We start from the raw sequence: 18,575 nt of genomic DNA, 5'->3' as shown, positions 1-18,575 counted from the left end.
TCTGATTTTGTTGGGCTAGTGTGGGACCTGAGAATTTGTATTTCTATTACATTTCCTGGTTGTGCTGATGCTACTTGTTTGAGTCCGCAGTGCAAAAGCCATTGCTCTTATGCAGGTTGTTTCCAGGTGGTAGAGTGAACCCTAAGGTGTTCCTGCTTCCCGTGAAAGCTCGCAGACTTCTGTCACATCAAGCATTATGACCAGTCTACAAAGACACAGTGGAGGGAGGATGCTACAGTAATTATCTTTGAAAAAAGGAGAGGGAGGTATAAAATGGATTTAATGCACTTGATAATTATTCATCTTTCCACCTCATTATGTCTGTAGAATTCCTTTTTGCACAAATAGACCAATGGAATAACAGTCATCATTCAGAAGAATGAAACATGAGCTAAATTTCCTGATATTTAATACCTTTGTACAATTTCTCCTAGATGTAACAGGCATTAAGAGAGTAAAGTCATTTTCACCATGAGGAAATAGGGAATATAATATTCAAGCAGTGAACAAGACTGTTTTTCAATGAATATATAATGTTTGAGCTGGAAGGATCTGTTGGAGCCAACTCTTTGATTTTTACAAGTTAAAAATAAAGACCCAGAGACATAAAATAACTTACCCAAGATGATAGAATGAGTGAGAATCAGAGATCCTTTAGACCTGTTCTGTGTTCTTTGACTTGCCAATAAGACATTTTCATTAAATAGGTAAAAGGGAAAAAAAGTCATCAATCATTCAGATACTTTATCTGCTTGTTTTCCACAACCAAAGTCATAAATGAAAACATCCAGGTGAACAACTGAGTTTTTCACTTCCTATTTTCTAAAGAAGTGACTTATAATCACCTGATTATTAAGCCAAAAAGAGCTCTTTTTATTTTCCTTCCAATTTACGTCTATGGCTGTATGTCGAGACCTTGTGGGCTATGGTCCTTTGGCTCTAAAGATAAAACTGTGGACTTCATGACCCTGCAAATAGTATGGGAGGATATCTAGGGTCAGAATATAGAAGCATCATTTAGTGTGGTGTACTAATTTCCCCATAGATGTGCTGTATATGTGTGATCACTAGCTAATATTCAGTCTCACAAAGTGGCTTAAAGAATAGAATGACCAAAAGAATGAACACAGAAGATGAGATAATTTTGCACTCAAGCAAGAGTCTGCCTAATTGTCCCAAACAGAACTGATACCAAAACCCTTAATATCCTTGAGTACAGTTTAAGATAGATTCATCTTCTCTAAGGCTGTGTAAGCAACCGGAAATAATTTTGAATGGCTACAGGTAATCATTCTAATAGCAATTTAAATTATTTTCCCCCATTTTATCTTTTCTTTTTTTCCCCTAAGGGCTAAGGCTCTTGATGGCTTTTCTTTCTATTAGAAATTTCTGGTTTTGGACAGTCAGCGAGCCAGATACCTCTGAGAACTGTTTGACCACTAAGGTCAAACTATATCTGTCTGCAATATAAATTGTTATTGGACAAGATGCTTGCGCGATTCCAGTGGCTGGATTATGCATTGACTTAGGTTGTTTCTGGCAGTTGTTGAACAAAAGATTGGAATGAAGAGCTTGTTCATTTATGCAAGAGATTAACAGTGTCATAGAGTCAAGTAAAACACAATCATTTAACCTTGTATTTGAATTTGTATCTCGAGAACAAGACTAAATATTCGCTTTAAAGGAGAGATTCTTCTATTCAAACCCTGAAAGAATATGAATGGCCAAAACAGATGGTTCTGTTTTAATATGTGAATATGATTAATTCTGTTTAGTATTTGGGATCTACATATATATAATGCCCAAAAAGCATTTACATATAAACTTCTTTTTGAAATAATAGGGCTGAATCAACCTGTTCAAGCCTTCCATGGAGCTATTTTTTTAGCTACAGTGTTGCAAAAGAACCTAGATATTAAGTGATAAATACCACGGACCCACATACATTATCCAAAAAAAAAGTTAAAGGAAACAATATTTTCTCTTATGCACTAAAGTGGACCATTTGCTATCCAAGGACTTCAAACTCAGTGACCCAAAGAGATATGTAGAGATATAAACAATTTCCATCAGGCACAGAACTCTTCTATTACAAAAAACTCACTCACTTAGATATGATTCATCTAATCTAAGTGAGTGGCAGGAGAAAACTTCACTGTGTGGGTTTTTGCCCTGTAGATCTGCAATTGGCATGTTAAAAGAAAGATCATCTCATCCTTTGCCATATATATAATACAGTATTCCATTCTCAGTCCCCGTGGGCCCCTATCCAGATATTGACTTCAAGAGGAATGTGTTTAAATCATTTCAAATTTGGCTCCTATGAATTCATTTTACTTCAGGAGGAGTAGATTTTTGTCCTTCAAATCTGATTTCTGAGCATTAATTTTACTTTAAAAAAGAAAAGTATCTGACAATGTCTCACAAAGACTGAATTTGCTGTTGATTTCGCCTTGACCAGCACAAACCACTACCATTGAGCATTCTTCTTGAGCACCTTAACCTCTGTAACCCTGTTGGAAGAGAGAATGAGCCCTCAGAAGGGTTTAATTAGTTAGAACTTTGCAAGGTCTTTTCAAAATCCTCTCAAGGCCCTCCCTTCCCTTCGCTTCTCCCTATCCTCTTTGAGATTGCAAGGTTGTGTTTCCAGCTCTTTCTGTGTTTTTGAAAGAAAGCCATGAATAAGCCCAAGAGTTACAGGAAATCTATGACATTGAAATCTCTGTCTCTGCATGTGGTTTTGATGTTTCCTTTTTGAACTTCAACTTGACATTGCTTCATAAGTTACATTTGCCCTTCCATTTTATTTTTCTTCCTCACTCTCTTTGAAAAGTTTGGCTTCGTTGTTAATATTCCACACAGATTTCTATAGTTTTTCTTGTTTGCTTTGTTTTCATAGACCCTGTGGGGGGTAAATATTCAGCAGGTTGCATGTGAAATTAGGCACACAACTGCCATTAGCCTCATCAGTGTTGCACATCAAATTCTCCAGACAGAGAACTGAAAAGGTAGTATCTACCATTTGAGCTCCCTTTGCAAAGCACCAGGAAGATAAAGAACAATGGCAGACTTGCAGCTCCTTCAAGGATAAAGGTTACAACCCTGCGTTCAAGTTAATGCTTCTTGATGTTATAACTTGTTTTGAAAGCTGACCCTTTCAGCCTCCCCTCATTTGAAACAATGCATCATCCCCATCAGTAGAAGATTTGTAAAATTGTGTTTTGCTATTTGAAAAACATGAGATTTGCTTATAGATGGATAAAAGGAGAAAGTAGCATTTATTTAGGGACCTAGGGACCTCTGCTGGTTAAGTGAGTTGTTTTTCCAGTTTTTTTTTTTTTTTTTCCATTATTGATAATATAAGCTTGAGCTCAACACTAGTCATTTCCTTTTGAATTAAATTATGAATGATTGGTAACCTCATCGAATAAAGATACTGAGGTCAAGTCAGCTAAGAGATATGTTAAGAATATTGAGTAGCATCTTCTAATTAAATATGAATACCAGTTCTAACTATTGGGTTCAAGTTGGTAGGCATCATGCAAGTACACAGGGCAAAGATACATTGCAGACTACTCTTTGCTTCTGCACTTTGGGCTGAGGGTTTTCTGCCTAATTACATGTGCCATTATAGTTTACCAATAGCATGAGTAGTGCTTTAGGGAAGGCTTGATATTATGACGACTTTTTAGGGAATGTGGGTTAGCATTGTCTTTATTTCCCTTAAGAACAAGGAGAGAAAATGGGACTTTATTTGAAGCATGAGAAATGAGGCACAATTTTGGTTGTAGGAGGGAGTGGTACAGTAGTCCCCAGCCTCTTTGGCAATAGGGACGAGTTTCACGAAAGACAATTTTTTTCACAGTCCAGGGGTGGGAGGATGGTTTCAGGATGATTTGAGTGCATCACACTTATCATGCACTTTATTTCTATTATTATATCATCTCCCCCTCAAATCATCAGGCATTAGATCCCAGAGAGTTGGGGACCTCTGGAGTACAGCATTGGGCAGTGTGGGAATTGAGTACAGTCTTGAATTCCTGTGTTAGGTAGGGCAGGACCCAGTTCCTTAAGAAGCTTTTGGTGAAAACCAGGGCTCATTCAGAGATTTGGAATTGTAAGGCCGTATGCTAATAGAAAATATTCTATCAACATGAAAAAAGGTAATAATAGAAAATGATGACAGTCTTGAAGGAGAAAGGAGTCACAGAAATAATTTATATGATGCGTGTGAGAGACACATACAAATATAGTGGCTTAAAGAAGTTCTTTCCTTCATACATATCTCTCCCAAAATAGGCATGTGGGTCTGGGGTTGCTTTATTCCAGAAGATCATTCAAGGTCAGCATCTTCATCCTACATAGCTTCATCTGTGAGCCCAAGGCTATTTCGCTTGTCACTTTCTAATCAGTGGGAAAGAAAAATGAGAATCCAGGGCTGGTATCTTTAAGTCAGTAACCTGGAGGTTGCCCCCATCACTTCCACACACATACCACCTATCGTTGGTATGAACCTCATCCTAGAATTACCTCTAGATGCAAATGAAGGGAAACACAGTGGGTAGCTAGGAAAACATGAGCCCAGCTTAAAGTCACAGAGTGGTGGTGGGAGATTTCTTTTGGAAAAAATGAAGAATAGCTATTTGGGAAGAGGAGCAGTTAATTTTACCCTATGGCTCGTGATAGTTTTGCTCATTTTGCTTTAGTGATGGAAAAAACAGCCACATAGGCTGCAAAAACAGGACATTCAGAGTTGGACATGAGGTGGGGTGTTTTATTCTAAAAGTACCCACTGAACTTCCACCCAGCTTTTGCAATAACCTCTGGAAAATTAATTTTATCATAAACCCTTTTTTGTCCCTTGATTGCATATGATAAACATGAGTTGAGCATGCACTGAATGTACATCTTTGCTTTGTGAACTGCTATAGCTCAACCGAACTGGAGTCAAAAGATAAATGACATCCATGTGGCCATTGAAGAAAACGTCTTCTGGGAATGTAAAGCCAATGGAAGGCCCAAGCCTACATACAGGTGGCTGAAAAATGGCGAACCACTTTTATCTCGGGTAAGCAAATGAATGAAAATTGTGTCTTAATATTGACTTTAATGTGGCGTGTGGTCTTGTTGCTATGGAAAGAGAAAAATGACCAGTTGTTTCCAAAATTATATAACCAAATGCCATTAATAGTGGAACAAGTGAATGTGGTTGATAGAAACTGTACATAAATCCAATTTTCAAGCATTGCTCAGCCTTGTTAAACATCCATACTGGATCTTTGGTCTTCAGAGATTAACATCACTGGCTTTACAACTGGAGAATTATGCTGAAGGTCTGGATCATGTAATTGTGCTAAGATACAAGTTTGCATGTACAAGTGAGTGTGTAAGACTCTCCAGTTCTCCCCTTCAGTGTGGTTTTATATTGTCTCCTGTCTGGGAAGACTAGTGAACAACACAGTCCAGTACATGGACCAGCAAAATGCTCACTGTGCCTCAGACATGTAGCAGTGGTGTGTGCAAACTCGAGACTGACATCTCTTAATGGAACAGAAGTAGAACAACTAAAAGCGATGAGCAAAGTGGGAGGCACCAGTCTGTAGGCCCTGAAGCAGGCAGTAGTAGCTGAAAGCTCAGATATTAAAAATCCTCTTTGGAGACCAGGTTGCAGTATCCCTGTAGCTTAGGCTTAAGTGAAAAAGTGGCCAAACTGTTTCCTGGCTTAACAGGACTCTGTGATGTGAGAGAGGTAGAGGGTACCAGGCTGCGTCTTCTACTGGCTCTGGGCAGGAACTGCAGTAGCCTCAGTATCCTCGCAGATCCAGGACCTGAGAGAAGCCATGAGTCTGGTTATTTCTGGACCAGCAGCCCAAGGAAGGGCTTCCCTACTAGCTCAGCTGGTAAAGAATCCACCTGTATTGCAGAAGACCCCAGTTCAATTCCTGGATCAGGAAGATTCCCCTGGAGAAGGGATACTCTACCACTGCAATATTCATGGGCTTCCCAATCCCTGGCAGATTCCCTAAAGAATCTGCCTGGAATGCAGGAGACCTGGGTTTGATCCCTGGGTTGGGAAGATTCCCCTGGAGGAGGCCATGACAACCCACTCCAGTATTCTTGCCTGGAAAATCCCATGGACAGGGGAGCATGGTAGACTGCAGTCCATGGGGTCACAAAGAGTCGGACATGATTGAGTAGTTAAGCACACAGCCCAAGAGATGAGGTGGAAGTAGCCACCCAATCTGCTAAATGAGTGGCAAGACAGACAAAAATAACTCCTTTTCAAAATACGCCTGCATGCCAATATTCCAAATCATATGCAAAAAAAAAAAAATTTTTTTAGAAAGGTAACCAACCTGTACAGCAGTCTAACAAAGAAATCTGAATAACCTTGTCAAGAAGGCTGAAAGAGATAGGAATCATGCCTATAAAAATAAATGAGGTGGAGGGACCTTAGGATGAGGAACAATTGTGTCCAGTTTAATTTTCCCACTGAATTCAAATTTTTGCTGAAATATGACATTTTCCCTTGCAGCCTCAGAAACAGGCAGATATAACAAGCCTAGTCCACACCGTGCCACCCACACCTCCTCCTGTCACTGCAGGGCTCCTGCTCGTCCCATGATTCTCTCAATTCTAAAAGCCAGCCTCAAATCACTTAAGTGTAGGTGCCCAGGTAACTGGCATTTTCCTTCCTCTATTTAAGGTGAGGGATCATGGATGCCAGACAGCTAAATCACAACCCTAGGGCAAACAGAAAATATTTTACTTTTTAAATGGCAGGTCTCCTGGAGAAAAGGAGGTCCTTTAGGGTATTTATAAAAATTGACACCTCAAGTTATGTAGCCTCAGGCTGATGAATGAAGAAGGTCTATTGTTTGATACACTCACTTTGCTGTCTTCAGATTGGTTGCCAGTTGATGGTCCTAAGCTTAGTTCATGCCACCAACAGCAGTCAAGTAACAGAACATTAAATTATCAATACTTATTCTTTATCCTTAGTAAACTTCAACAACATTATATATGTGTTTCTGCTTCATCCAAGAACAGTACAGTCCTTTTAACCCTCAAAGTGTTGGCTGCTCATAATTTGAGTGTTTTAACTACTCTAAACAGTAGATTTCCTTGTATTTCCCTCTCCTCACCCCCAGTTAGCACAAAGCCTTGGAGTTAAAAAAAAATCATTTTAAATTTAAAGTTCATCTCTTTAGAGGGGATATTAATCTGAGGGTTTCACAATTAAATCAATGATAACTCAAGAGAGTCCTACAATTTAAATTCCATTTACCAACTGATGTACGGGTTGTTTCATTTAGCATCTGACCCGCCACAAGTTTAGTTGACAGATAAATAGCTCATGTTATGTAAATTGTTTATATGATGGCAATTTTCCTCCCATTAAGCCCCTTTGATATATAACAAGTAGCAAAGATGCCTTAAGGTCTCAGTTGTAGAAGGTCATTGTTTTGTGTTCCTCTTTTCTTTCGCAGGATAGAATTCATATCGAGCAAGGAACACTCAACATAACAATAGTGAACCTCTCAGATGCTGGCATGTATCAGTGTGTGGCAGAGAATAAACACGGAGTTATCTTTTCCAGTGCAGAGCTTAGTGTGATAGGTGAGTCTTTATACTGGAAAGAACAAAAAAGTAAAAGCTTTTGAAATCACTAAACTAACATGTGCTTTCCCAAGCATAAATATTCCATCCAAGAAAAAAGGTTGATGAAATCTTTAGACTGAAGATACCTCTCGAGAAAGAAGGAATGCATTCTACAAGCAGTAAGAGGAGACCACTTACTCTTCAGATCAGCTTCTTCTGATGCTTGCAGTGGGTGATGCAGTTCCCCTGGCACTCATTTTTATTCCTCTATCAACCCCTCTTCCAAACTGTGCAAAGTTTCTGAAATGTGTTGGTGTCTGATGGGGTGTAAACTTGAGCTTGGAGAGAGGAAGAGCTGCCTTAGGTGGACGGGTTTCTTTGAATGTCAGGCAGAGTGCATTTTGTTCTTTCACATATAAATTTTCCAGACTATACACTATGGACTGCCCCTCCAGCCCCATCTTTCAACATGTGCCCCTTTCCTTCTGTTCTTCAGCAGTGCTGAGCTTTCTGAGCTGCTTGTTTACCCCATTCTCTTCCTCCTCAGTCCACTGGTCCACACTGTTCCCTCTGCCTCAAATGCTTTTCTGTCCCCTCTTCGTTTCATTTACTTCTTCCCAACTCAGAATTGATTACATTCTTTGCAGACAAAGATGGAGAAGCTCTATAGAGTCAGCAAAAACAAGACCAGGAGCTGACTGTGGCTCAGATAATGAACTCCTTATTGCAAAATTCAGAATTAAATTGAAGAAAGTAGGGAAAACCACTAGGCCATTCAGGTATGACCTAAATCAAATCCCTTACAGTGGAAGTGACAAATAGATTCAAGGGATTAGATCTGATAGAGTACCTGAAGAACTATGAATGGAGATCGGTGACATTCTACAGGAGACAGTGGTCAAGACCATCCCCAAGAAAAAGAAATGCAAAGAGGCAAAATGGTTGTCTGAGGAGGCCTTCCAAATAGCTGAGAAAATAAGAGAAGCTAAAGGCAAAGGAGAAAAGGAAAGATACACCCATTTGAATGCAGAGTTCCGAAGAATAGCAAGGAGAAATAAGAAAGCCTTCCTCAGTAATCAGTGCAAAGCAATACAGGAAAACAATAAAATTGGAAAGACTAGAGATCTCATCAAGAAAATCAGAGATACCAAGGGAACATTTCATGCAAAGATGGGCACAATAAAGGACAGAAATGGTATGGACCTAACAGAAGCAGAAGATATTAAGAAGAGGTGGCAAGAATACACAGAAGAACTGTACAAAACAAGATCTTCATGACCCAGATGACCACAATAATGTGATCACTCACCTAGAGCCAGACATCCTAGAATGTGAAGTCAAGTGGCCCATAGGAAGCATCACTATGAACAAAGCTAGTGGAGGTGAAAGAATTCCAGTTGAACTATTTCAAATCCTAAAAGATGATGCTGTGAAAGTGCTGCAAACAATATGCCAGCAAATTTGGAAAACTTAGCAGTGGCCACAAGGCTAGAAAAGGTTTCATTCTAATCCCAAAGAAAGGCAATGCCGAAGAATTTTCAAACTACCGTACAGTTGCACTCATCTCACACGCTAGTAAAGTAATGCTTAAAATTCTCCAAACCAGAATTCAACAGTACGTGAACTGTTAACCTCCAGATGTTCCAACCAGATTTAGAAAAGGCAGAGGAACCAGAAATCAAACTGCCAACATCCATTGGATCATCAAAAAAGCAACAGAGTTCCAGAAAAACATCTACTTCTGCTTTATTGACTATGCCAAAGCTTTTGACTGTGTGAATCACAACAAACTGTGGAAAATTCTTCAAGAGATGGGAATACCAGACCACCTGACCTGCCTCCTGAGAAATCTGTATGCAGGTCAGGAATCAACAGTTAGAACAGGACATGGAACAACAGACTGGTTCCAAATCAGGAAAGGAGTCCATCAAGGCTGTATATTGTCACCCTGCTTATTTAACTTATATGCAGAAATGAGAAAACTTATATACATCATGAGAAATGCTGGGCTGGATGAAGCACAAGCTGGAATCAAGATTGCCGGGAGAAATATCAATAACCTCAGATATGCAGATGCCACCACCCCCTTATGGCAGAAAATGAAGAAGAACTAAAGAGTCTCTTGATGAAAGTGAAAGAAGAGAATGAAAAAGTTGGCTGAAAACTCAGCATTCAGAAAACTAAGATCATGGTGTCCGGTCCCATCACATCATGGAAAATAGATGGGGAAACAGTGGAAACAGTGGCTGACTTTATTTTGGGGGGCTCCAAAATCACTGCAGATGGTGACTGTAGCCATGAAATTAAAAGACACTTGCTCCTTGGAAGAAAAGTTATGACCAACCTAGACAGCATATTAAAAAGCAGAGACATGACTTTGCCAACAAAGGTCCGTCTACTCAAGGCTATGGTTTTTCCAGTAGTCATGTATGGACGTGAGAGCTGGACTATAAGGAAAGCTGAGCGCCGAAGAATTGATGCTTTTGAACTGTGGTGTTGAAGAAGGCTCTTGAGAGTCCCTGGACTGCAGGAGATCCAAACAGTCCATCCTAAAGGAAATCAGTCCTGAATATTCATTGGAAGGACTGATGCTAAAGCTGAAACTCTAATATGTTGGCCACTTGATGGAATGAACTGACTCATTGGAAGAGACCCTGATGCTGGGACAGGTTTAGAGGCAGGAAGAGAAGGGAATGACAGAGGATGAGATAGTTGGATGGCATCACTGACTCGATGGACATGAGTTTGAGCAAGCTTCAGGAGTTGGTGATGGACAGGGTAGCCTGGCATACTGCAATCCGTGGGGTTGCAAAGAGTCAGACACAACTGAGTGACTGAACTAAACTGAACTGAACTGAGGCTGCCTCTCCCAACTCCATATCGGCTTCCTCAGGAAGTCATACCTGGCTCTATGCCCAGGTCAGCTCCTACTGTTACAATTTTCATCCTGCCTTTTAATGCTCCTTGATATCACGCTGCATTTACATTTACATTTGCTAATGTGATTTCTCTGTCTTTTTCTCTCACTGCACTTTAACTTCCCTGTGATGTCAATGACCATACTTGGTTTCACTCATTTAATCATCAGGACCTAATGCAATATTGAAGCACATAGTATGCACTCATTAAATATTGAATGAATGTAAGAATGAATGACTGCACTAAGTAATGAAGGAGTTGAGAAACTGTTTTAAAAAATGAATTAATGAGTGAAGTAAATCTTTGAAAACAGTGGTTAAGTGAATTAACAAAGCTCTAGGCATTAAAAAATAAAAAAAATAAAAAAAACTTTCAGACCATCAACTTGCATTTGTCTTATAGAAAAATCTTTACTTTGACTTCGGAATTTTCTTAAATGTCTAAGTAGCAGTTCTTCTTGGAGCGTAATAGAAAGGTTATAAATAAGAGAAAAGCAACACACAGAGAGAGCTGATTCCATAAGTCCTGATAATTTGCCCAGATTCAGAGTCCTCACTTGCCCTTCTGCAGAGCACTTCTTGGTGCCTGGCATGTGGATCTGACATGGATTAAGTGGATGCTCCTGAGCTGAATGTTCGTCCACCCATGCAAGGTAAAAAAGAAAGGAGCTGCTTCCATAATTGTTGTCCTCACCAGCTTCTTTACCTGAACCAACACCCAATCAAAGATAAGAATTTTTGAGGATTCATGAGGTTGCAGTCTTTTTCAAAGAGGCCATGGAGGATTCTGTGGTCTTGGAGTCAACATCAGTGTGGCTACTGTAAGGATGTCCCCCACACACATACCTTCCCCACTATAAATGTTAAGAACGATAATTCCAGCTTCCCAGGACAAGTACAATGGTCCCATCCTCGCCAAGTGGACTCTGATTGTTCGTAGTTGAAGCTGACTGTTGTGGAGCGCAGTTCACAAAGGTAGATTACAGTAGAATGTTCTGCAAAAAGAAGTGAATTCTTTGTTAAACATAGTGTCAACTGGTTAGAAAACAGCTACAGTGGAGGGTGTGTGGCCTCAGGAATGAATCACATTGTCTTTAGACCCTCCAGGCGAAAGCTGTCCAGTTTAAAAGTCTGGGGACGCCATTATAATTATTAAAGATTTTGTATGTCCTTTTGTTAAAATAAGAAAATTTGATGGTAACAAATGACTGGAAATTACAGGATGTAATCATGGAGTAAAGATAGAGGATGACTACAGTCCCAAAAGCAGAGCCTGAAGTGAGAAAGGCTATTAAATGATTTTTATCTAGAGCACTTTCCCAGAGAGGAGCATAACAGTATGGTTGCAAAGAGTTGGACACAACTGAGCAACTGAACAACAACAACAATGAGATGTGTGTGTGTGTGTATACATCCATCTCCAGATATCCATATCTATATTCATGTGCACACTAAGTCAACTGTGTATACATCCATCTCTAGATATCCATATCTATATCCATGTGCACACTAAGTCACTTCAGTTGTGTCCAGCTCTTTGCGATCCTGTGGACTGAAGCTTGCCAGGTTCCCCTGTCCATGCGATTCTCCAGGCAAGAATCCTGGAATGGTTGCCATGCCCTCCTCCAGGAGGTCTTCCTAACCCAAGGATCAAATCTGTGTCTCTTATGTCTCTTGCATTGGCAGGCAGGTTCTTTATCACTAGCACCCCCTGGGAAGGCCAGTTTATATCTGTGTCTATATATCTATCTGATATGCATATCCTAGGATCCTCACCAGTTCCTTTCTCTTCCCTCTACCAAGGGTGATTCAAGGCCTATGAGACGATAATCACTGATTTAACTCTTACATTCAGAGGTTTATTTCAAGTCATTTCTAGTTAGAACTAATTCCATTTGAATTCTTGGTCTGAGGCCTTTCTTAATTCCCTTGAGATCAGCAAGCAAAATCAGTAAAGATGAAAATGCCTGAGAAGTTATTTAACCCTCCTCCCTGACCTCAGCTTTATTGAGTGTAAGAACTGTAAGGCATGTCAGTAAATTATCCAGTTCCAAACAAGTGATACAAATAGTAAGTCTTCCAGAAATTCAGGAAAGAGAGTTTGACCAGTGGACTGAGCTAGTCAGGTGAACCTTGAAAAATAATTTATATTTATACAGGCAAAAGGAAAAAAAGAACCAGGAACAGTGCAGAGTGAAAAGGCCTGAACAAAAGTTATAAAACATCTAGATAGTTTCTTGCCCATAGAAAATCCTGAATGTTTCTCAGAAATTTTAATTCAAATACATAAAATGTATCGGCAAAGTTTAAACTTGAAAGAGGAAGATGGAAAAATTAATTAAGGGCCAATTTTGGAAGATATTGAACAAGCTTAGAAGTTCTCTATTTAATATCCCATTTTTCCTGCCCCAGAAAATCACACTAGTATATTCCAAGTGAATTAAAGGGCAGTTAAGTATTGAATGAGTAAATCCCTAGAGTTCTTATTAAATGAAAGAAGGAGAAGACATTTGATTATTTAAAAATACACATATGTGAATATTGGTTGAGTAAGCTTTAATACAATCGTATTTCACAAGTCAGTTTCTTGCTGGGTGGTAATGGATTTAATAACCGATTAATTATTACCTGTATTAGAATCTTAGGGAGGTTGAATTGAACCAAGAAACAAAATGAAAACAAGATACTTCAGTATAAGGAAGAAAAGAAGTATGCTGGTTGCAGCTATTGATCCATTATCAGCATCCTCCAGTGCTAGAGAGAGATTCCCTTTCGTGCTGGGAAACAGCCTTAAGGTCATGAATAAGAGATGGTTAGGAAGCATATGTTTAATAGGCTTTTCCCTGAGTCTTGTTTTATGTATTCTGTCTGGGTATTTAATGTATATGTAACGTATCTATATTTAATGGATTGAAACTGCTAAATAATTAACCTAGGTGCTCGGTGATTTACTCACTGGGTGGGCAAATGCCGTAGACCTTTACCTTGAGGTCAGTATATTAGAGTAGCCTGGTGATGAGTACTTTTAAATAGAAAAAGTACATCCTTGTTTGTGACTGACCTATTACAGTTGATAGTTTATTACTCCTCAAGGCAACTGTTTCCCGACTTCTTCTCCTATGTTAGCTTCTCTCATGGATGAGATTCACTCATATGATGTACACCTGTGAGCAACCACACAACTCCCTGGGTTGTAGAAGAGTGTGCTGGAATTGGAACAGCGAACTGAGTCTTATAATCTTAGGGGAATTTGAATCTTCTACCAAAAAAATACAATTTAAAAAGCCAAATTAAGTATTTTATTAAGATAACTTTTCTAATGAAATATTTCTATTCATGTTTAATGTTTGTGTCTACTCAGATAGATGATCATATTCGTACTAGGGGATGCTGATTGAACTGCCAAACTTGAAATTTTCTGTGCTGCTCCATACAGAATACCAATGTCATCCTGTATATATCTGGTGGCTCCGTGGTAAAGAATCCACCTGCAATGCAAGAGATGTGGGTTCAACCCCTGGGAAGATCTCTGGAGAAGGAAATGGCAACCCACCCCAAGATTCTTGCCTGGGAAATCCCATGGGCAGAGGAGCCTGGTGGGCTACAGTCCATGGAGTCACAAAAGAGTCCGACAGAACTAAGTGACTCAACAAGAACAGCAAAGATAGAGTATGCCTAAGACCTCAAAAGCTGAGGCAGGGGTTTAGGTACCTGTGAGTCACTGGAGGAGTGTCCTCTGAGCAAAATGTATAAGAGAGCAGGCTAGGGACAGGGGTTGGAAGGCAGGGAGCAGGGACATGGTCCCAGGTAAAGTCTAGCCTATTGCGCATTCTAGAGGGTGATGTCTGGAGCATAAGTGCATCTCAGAACTATGCCCACCTCAGGCAAGGAGGCTGACCTTTTTTAAAATATCTTCATCGGTTATTCATTGATCTGCCCCTTAAGTGGTGCTGATAATGGCAGGATATATGGAGCAAAACCTCCCAGTCAACTTCCCAGAGAAGGGGGCAGCTGGAGTTGGTAAGCAACCAGTGCTCACAGCATCTGGGGCCAGAATAAAGAATCTGTGTGAGATACCAACAGCATCCTCTACAGAAGACAAGTGATGGTGCTAGAGCAAGGTGCTTGGGCACTGTGTCCAGCTGACCTGGATCATAACCAACAGTGTCACTAGACTATCTTTTTATTGGGTAGGAATATGGGAGATATTTTTTCCTTTTTTTCTGCTTTCCTTTGTTGTCAAATGATCTACAATGAATCAAATTATTATCATAATTATTACTATATCTTTTTAATTGGAGTATACTTGCTTTACAATGTTATATTAGTCTCTGCTGTACAACGAAGTGAATCAGCCATACGTATGCATATATCCTCTCCCTCCTGGATCCCCCTCCCATCTGTCCCCTATCCCACCTCCAGAGCATCAACCTGAGCTCCCTGTGCTAAACATAAGATTCCTACTAGCTGTCTATTTTATACACACTAGAGTATCTTTGATTTTGAAATGGGATGAACTGTCCTTAAGAGCAACTGAGTGTCTTCCCAGTGGTCTTGAATATGACTTGATTTTGCCAGTACTGCATAAGGGATAGAAGTAGCCTTGGTCCAAGGAGTTCCTATCTGATGGTTCAGGACCGTGGGCATTCTCCTGGCCTCTGTGGTGGAAGACATCAGACCCTGGCAGGACACTCAGATGCCATTAAGGAACTGATGGTCGATTAAAGTGAGGTGCGGGCTTGAGCAGTTATATGGTTAATTTGCCATGTGTCCAAATGACTGGCCTACAAATTAGAAAAACACTAAAGCTAAACTCAAAGTCATTTCACAGGAATTTTCACAAGTGCTCATCTGCAACTAAGTCTGATTTTTCAACTGGCTCATTGAGCCAGATTACAATCAAATGTGCTGAGTGTAAACAGCATCCAATGAGGGGAGGGATGCCTTTCTTACCCAAATATTGTCTGATAGGAGCTTTACTTAACTCATCAGAAAGAGGGAAAGCAATGCACATGGATCTCAAATGCAAATTTGATATCTTTAACAAGTTACTAAGCCTTCACTAATCAATAAAATGAGGGTGTCACTGTCAAAACTAAAAGAGATCACATGTGAAAACTTCCTGCAAATCTGAAGTGATTGTAGCAATACGAAGTTTGGGTTTTGTTTTGTTTTGTTTTAAACTAGTATCCATACCAAAAGCTTATAATACAGACAGCTGCACAATTATCAGTAAACCCTATTTCAGTGATTCTCAAATTTTGCTGCTTGGGAGTCACCAGGGGGGAGCTCTTTAATAGCCCAGTACCATACATTCGTCCCTCACATGAATCCCAGACTTGTCTAATTCAAGGAAACTATGAGCCATGCTCTGTAGGACCACCCACATGGACGGGTCATGATGGAGAGTTCTGACAAAACATGGTGCACTGGAGAAGGAAATGGCAAACCACTTCAGTACTCTTGCCTTGAGAACCCCATGAACAGTATGAAGAGGCAAAAAGATAGGACACTGAAAGATGAACTCCCCAGGTCAGTAGGTGCCTAATATGCTACTGGAGATCAGTGGAGAAATAACTCCAGAAAGAATGAAGGGACGGAGCCAAAGTGAAAACAACACCCAGTTGTGGACATGACTGGTGATGGAAGTACAGTCCAATGCTGTAAAAAGCAATATTGCATAGGAACCTGGAATGTTAGGTCCATGAATCAAGGTATATTGGAAGTGGTCAAACAGGAGACGGCAAGAGTAAACATCTACATTTTAGGAATCAGTGAACTAAAAGACTGGAATGGGTGAATTTAATTCAGATGACCACTATATCTACTACTGTGGGCAAGAATCCCTTTGAAGAATGGAGTAGCCATTATAGTTAGTCAACAAAAGAGTCTGAAATGCAGTACTTGGGTACAGTCTCAAAAACAACAGAATGATCTCTATTTGTTTCCAAGGCAAACCATTCAGTATCACAGTAATCCAAGTCTATGCCGCAACTAATAATGCCGAAGAAGCTGAAATTGAACAGTTCTATGAAGACCTACAAGACCTTCTAGAACTAATACCAAAGAAAGATGTTCTTTTCATCATAGGGGACTGGAATGCAAAAGTAGAAAGTCAAGAGATACCTGAAATAACAGGCAAGTTTGGCTTGGAGTACAAAATGAAGCAGAGCAAAGGCTAACAGAGATTTGCCAAGAGAATGCACTGGTCATAGCAAACACCCTCTACCAAAACACAAGAGACAACTCTATGTATGGACATCACCAGATGGTCAATACCAAAATCGATTTGCAGCCAAAGATGGAGAAGCTCTATACATTCAGAAAAAACAAGATGAGGAGCTGACTGTGGCTTGGATCATGAGCTCCTTATTCCCAAATTCAGACTTAAATTGAAGAAAGCAGGGGAAACCACTAGACCGTTCAGGTATGACCTAAACCAAATCTCTTGTGGAAGTGAGAAATAGATTCAAGGAATTAGATCGATAGAGTGCCTGAAGAAGTATGGACGGAGGTTTGTGACATTGTACAGGAGGTGGTGATCGAGACCATCCCCAAGAAAAAGGAAAGCAAAGAGGCAAAATGGTTGTCTGAGAAGAAGAAGAGAAAAGAAGAGAAGCTAAAGGCAAAGAAGAAAAGGAAAGACATACCCATCTGAATGCAGAGTTCCCAAGAATAGCAAGGAGAGCTAAGAAAGCCTTTCTCAGTGATCAATGCAAAGAAATAGAGGAAAACAATAGAATGGGAAAGACTAGAGATCTCATCAAGAAAATTAGAGATGCCAAGCGAAAATTATGGTATTGTGCTCATGCAAAGATGGGCACAATAAAGGACAGAAATGGTATGGACCTAACAGAAGCAGAAGATATTAAGAAGAGGTGGCAAGAATACATAGAAGAACTGTACAAAAAAGATCTTCACAAAACAGATAACCCTGATCGTGCCATCATTCACCTAGAGCCAGACATCCTAGAATGTGAAGTCAAGTGGGCCTCATGAACAAAGCTAATGGAGGTGATACAATTCCAGTTGAGCTATTTCAAATGCTAAACGATGATACTGTAAAAGTGCTGCACTCAATATGCCAGCAAATTTGGAAAACTTAGCAGTGGCCACAGGACTGGAAAAGGTCAGTTTTCATTCCAATCCCAAAGAAAGGCAATGCCAAAGAATGTTCAAACTACTACACAATTGCACTCATCTCACATGCTAGCAAAGTAATGCTTAAGATTCTCAAAGGGAGACTTCAGCAGTATGTGAACCGAGAACTTCCAGATGTTCAAGCTGAATTTAGAAAGAACAGAGGAACCAGAGATCAAATTGCCAACATCCACTGGATCACAGGAAAAGCAAGAGAGTTCCAGAACAACATCAATTTCTGCTTTATTGACTATGCCAAAGCCTTTGACTTTGTGGATCAGAGCAAATTGTGGAAAATTCTTCAAGAGATGGAAATACCAGACCACCTGACCTGCCTCCTGAGAAATCTGTATGCAGGTTAAGAAGTAACAGTTAGAACCGGACATGGAACAACAGACTGGTTCCAAATTGGGAAAGCAGTACGTCAAGGCTGTGTATTGTCACCCAGCTTATTTAACTTATATACAGAGTACATCATGTGAAATGCTGGGCTGGATGAGGCACAAGCTGGAATCAAGATTGCTGGAAAAAATGTCAATAACCTCAAATACACAGATGACACCACCCCCTTATGGCAGAAAGTGAAAAACTAAAGAGTCTCTTGATGAAAGTGAAAGAGAGAGTGAGAAAGCTGGCTTAAATTTCAACATTCAAAAAATGAAGATCATGGCATCCAGTCCAATCACTTCGTGGCAAATAAGTGGGGAAACAATGGAAACAGTGACAGAATTTATTTTCTTGGGCTCCAAAATCACTGCAAATAGTGACTGCAGCCATAAAATTAAAAGACACTTGCTCCTTGGAAGAGAAGCTATGACCAACCTAGACAGCATATTAAAAAGCAGAATGATTACTTTGCCAACAAAGTTCTGTCTAGTAAAGTCTATAGGTTTTCCAGTAGTCATGTATGGATGT

The 18,575-nt window shown here is 39.9% G+C and overlaps 1 protein-coding gene across 3 annotated transcripts in view; it reads left to right on the top strand.

The window, feature by feature from the left end:
- CNTN4 (contactin 4) overlaps window positions 1-18,575 on the top strand; it is a 1,023,537-nt gene that overhangs the window by 839,129 nt on the left and 165,833 nt on the right. For all 3 annotated transcript variants that reach the window (XM_025272522.3, XM_025272516.3, XM_025272517.3), the window contains 2 exons: window positions 4,932-5,068; window positions 7,491-7,620. In XM_025272522.3, the coding sequence (XP_025128307.2) occupies window positions 4,932-5,068; window positions 7,491-7,620 (267 nt within the window). The remainder of the gene's footprint in view (window positions 1-4,931; window positions 5,069-7,490; window positions 7,621-18,575) is intronic.

The sequence above is a fragment of the Bubalus bubalis genome, chromosome 21, assembly GCF_019923935.1.
Source record: "Bubalus bubalis isolate 160015118507 breed Murrah chromosome 21, NDDB_SH_1, whole genome shotgun sequence".
In the NCBI taxonomy this organism is placed as follows: Eukaryota; Metazoa; Chordata; class Mammalia; order Artiodactyla; family Bovidae; genus Bubalus; species Bubalus bubalis.
The sequence above is the reverse complement of the archived record's forward strand: the minus strand, read 5'-3'. Positions and strand labels throughout refer to the sequence as shown.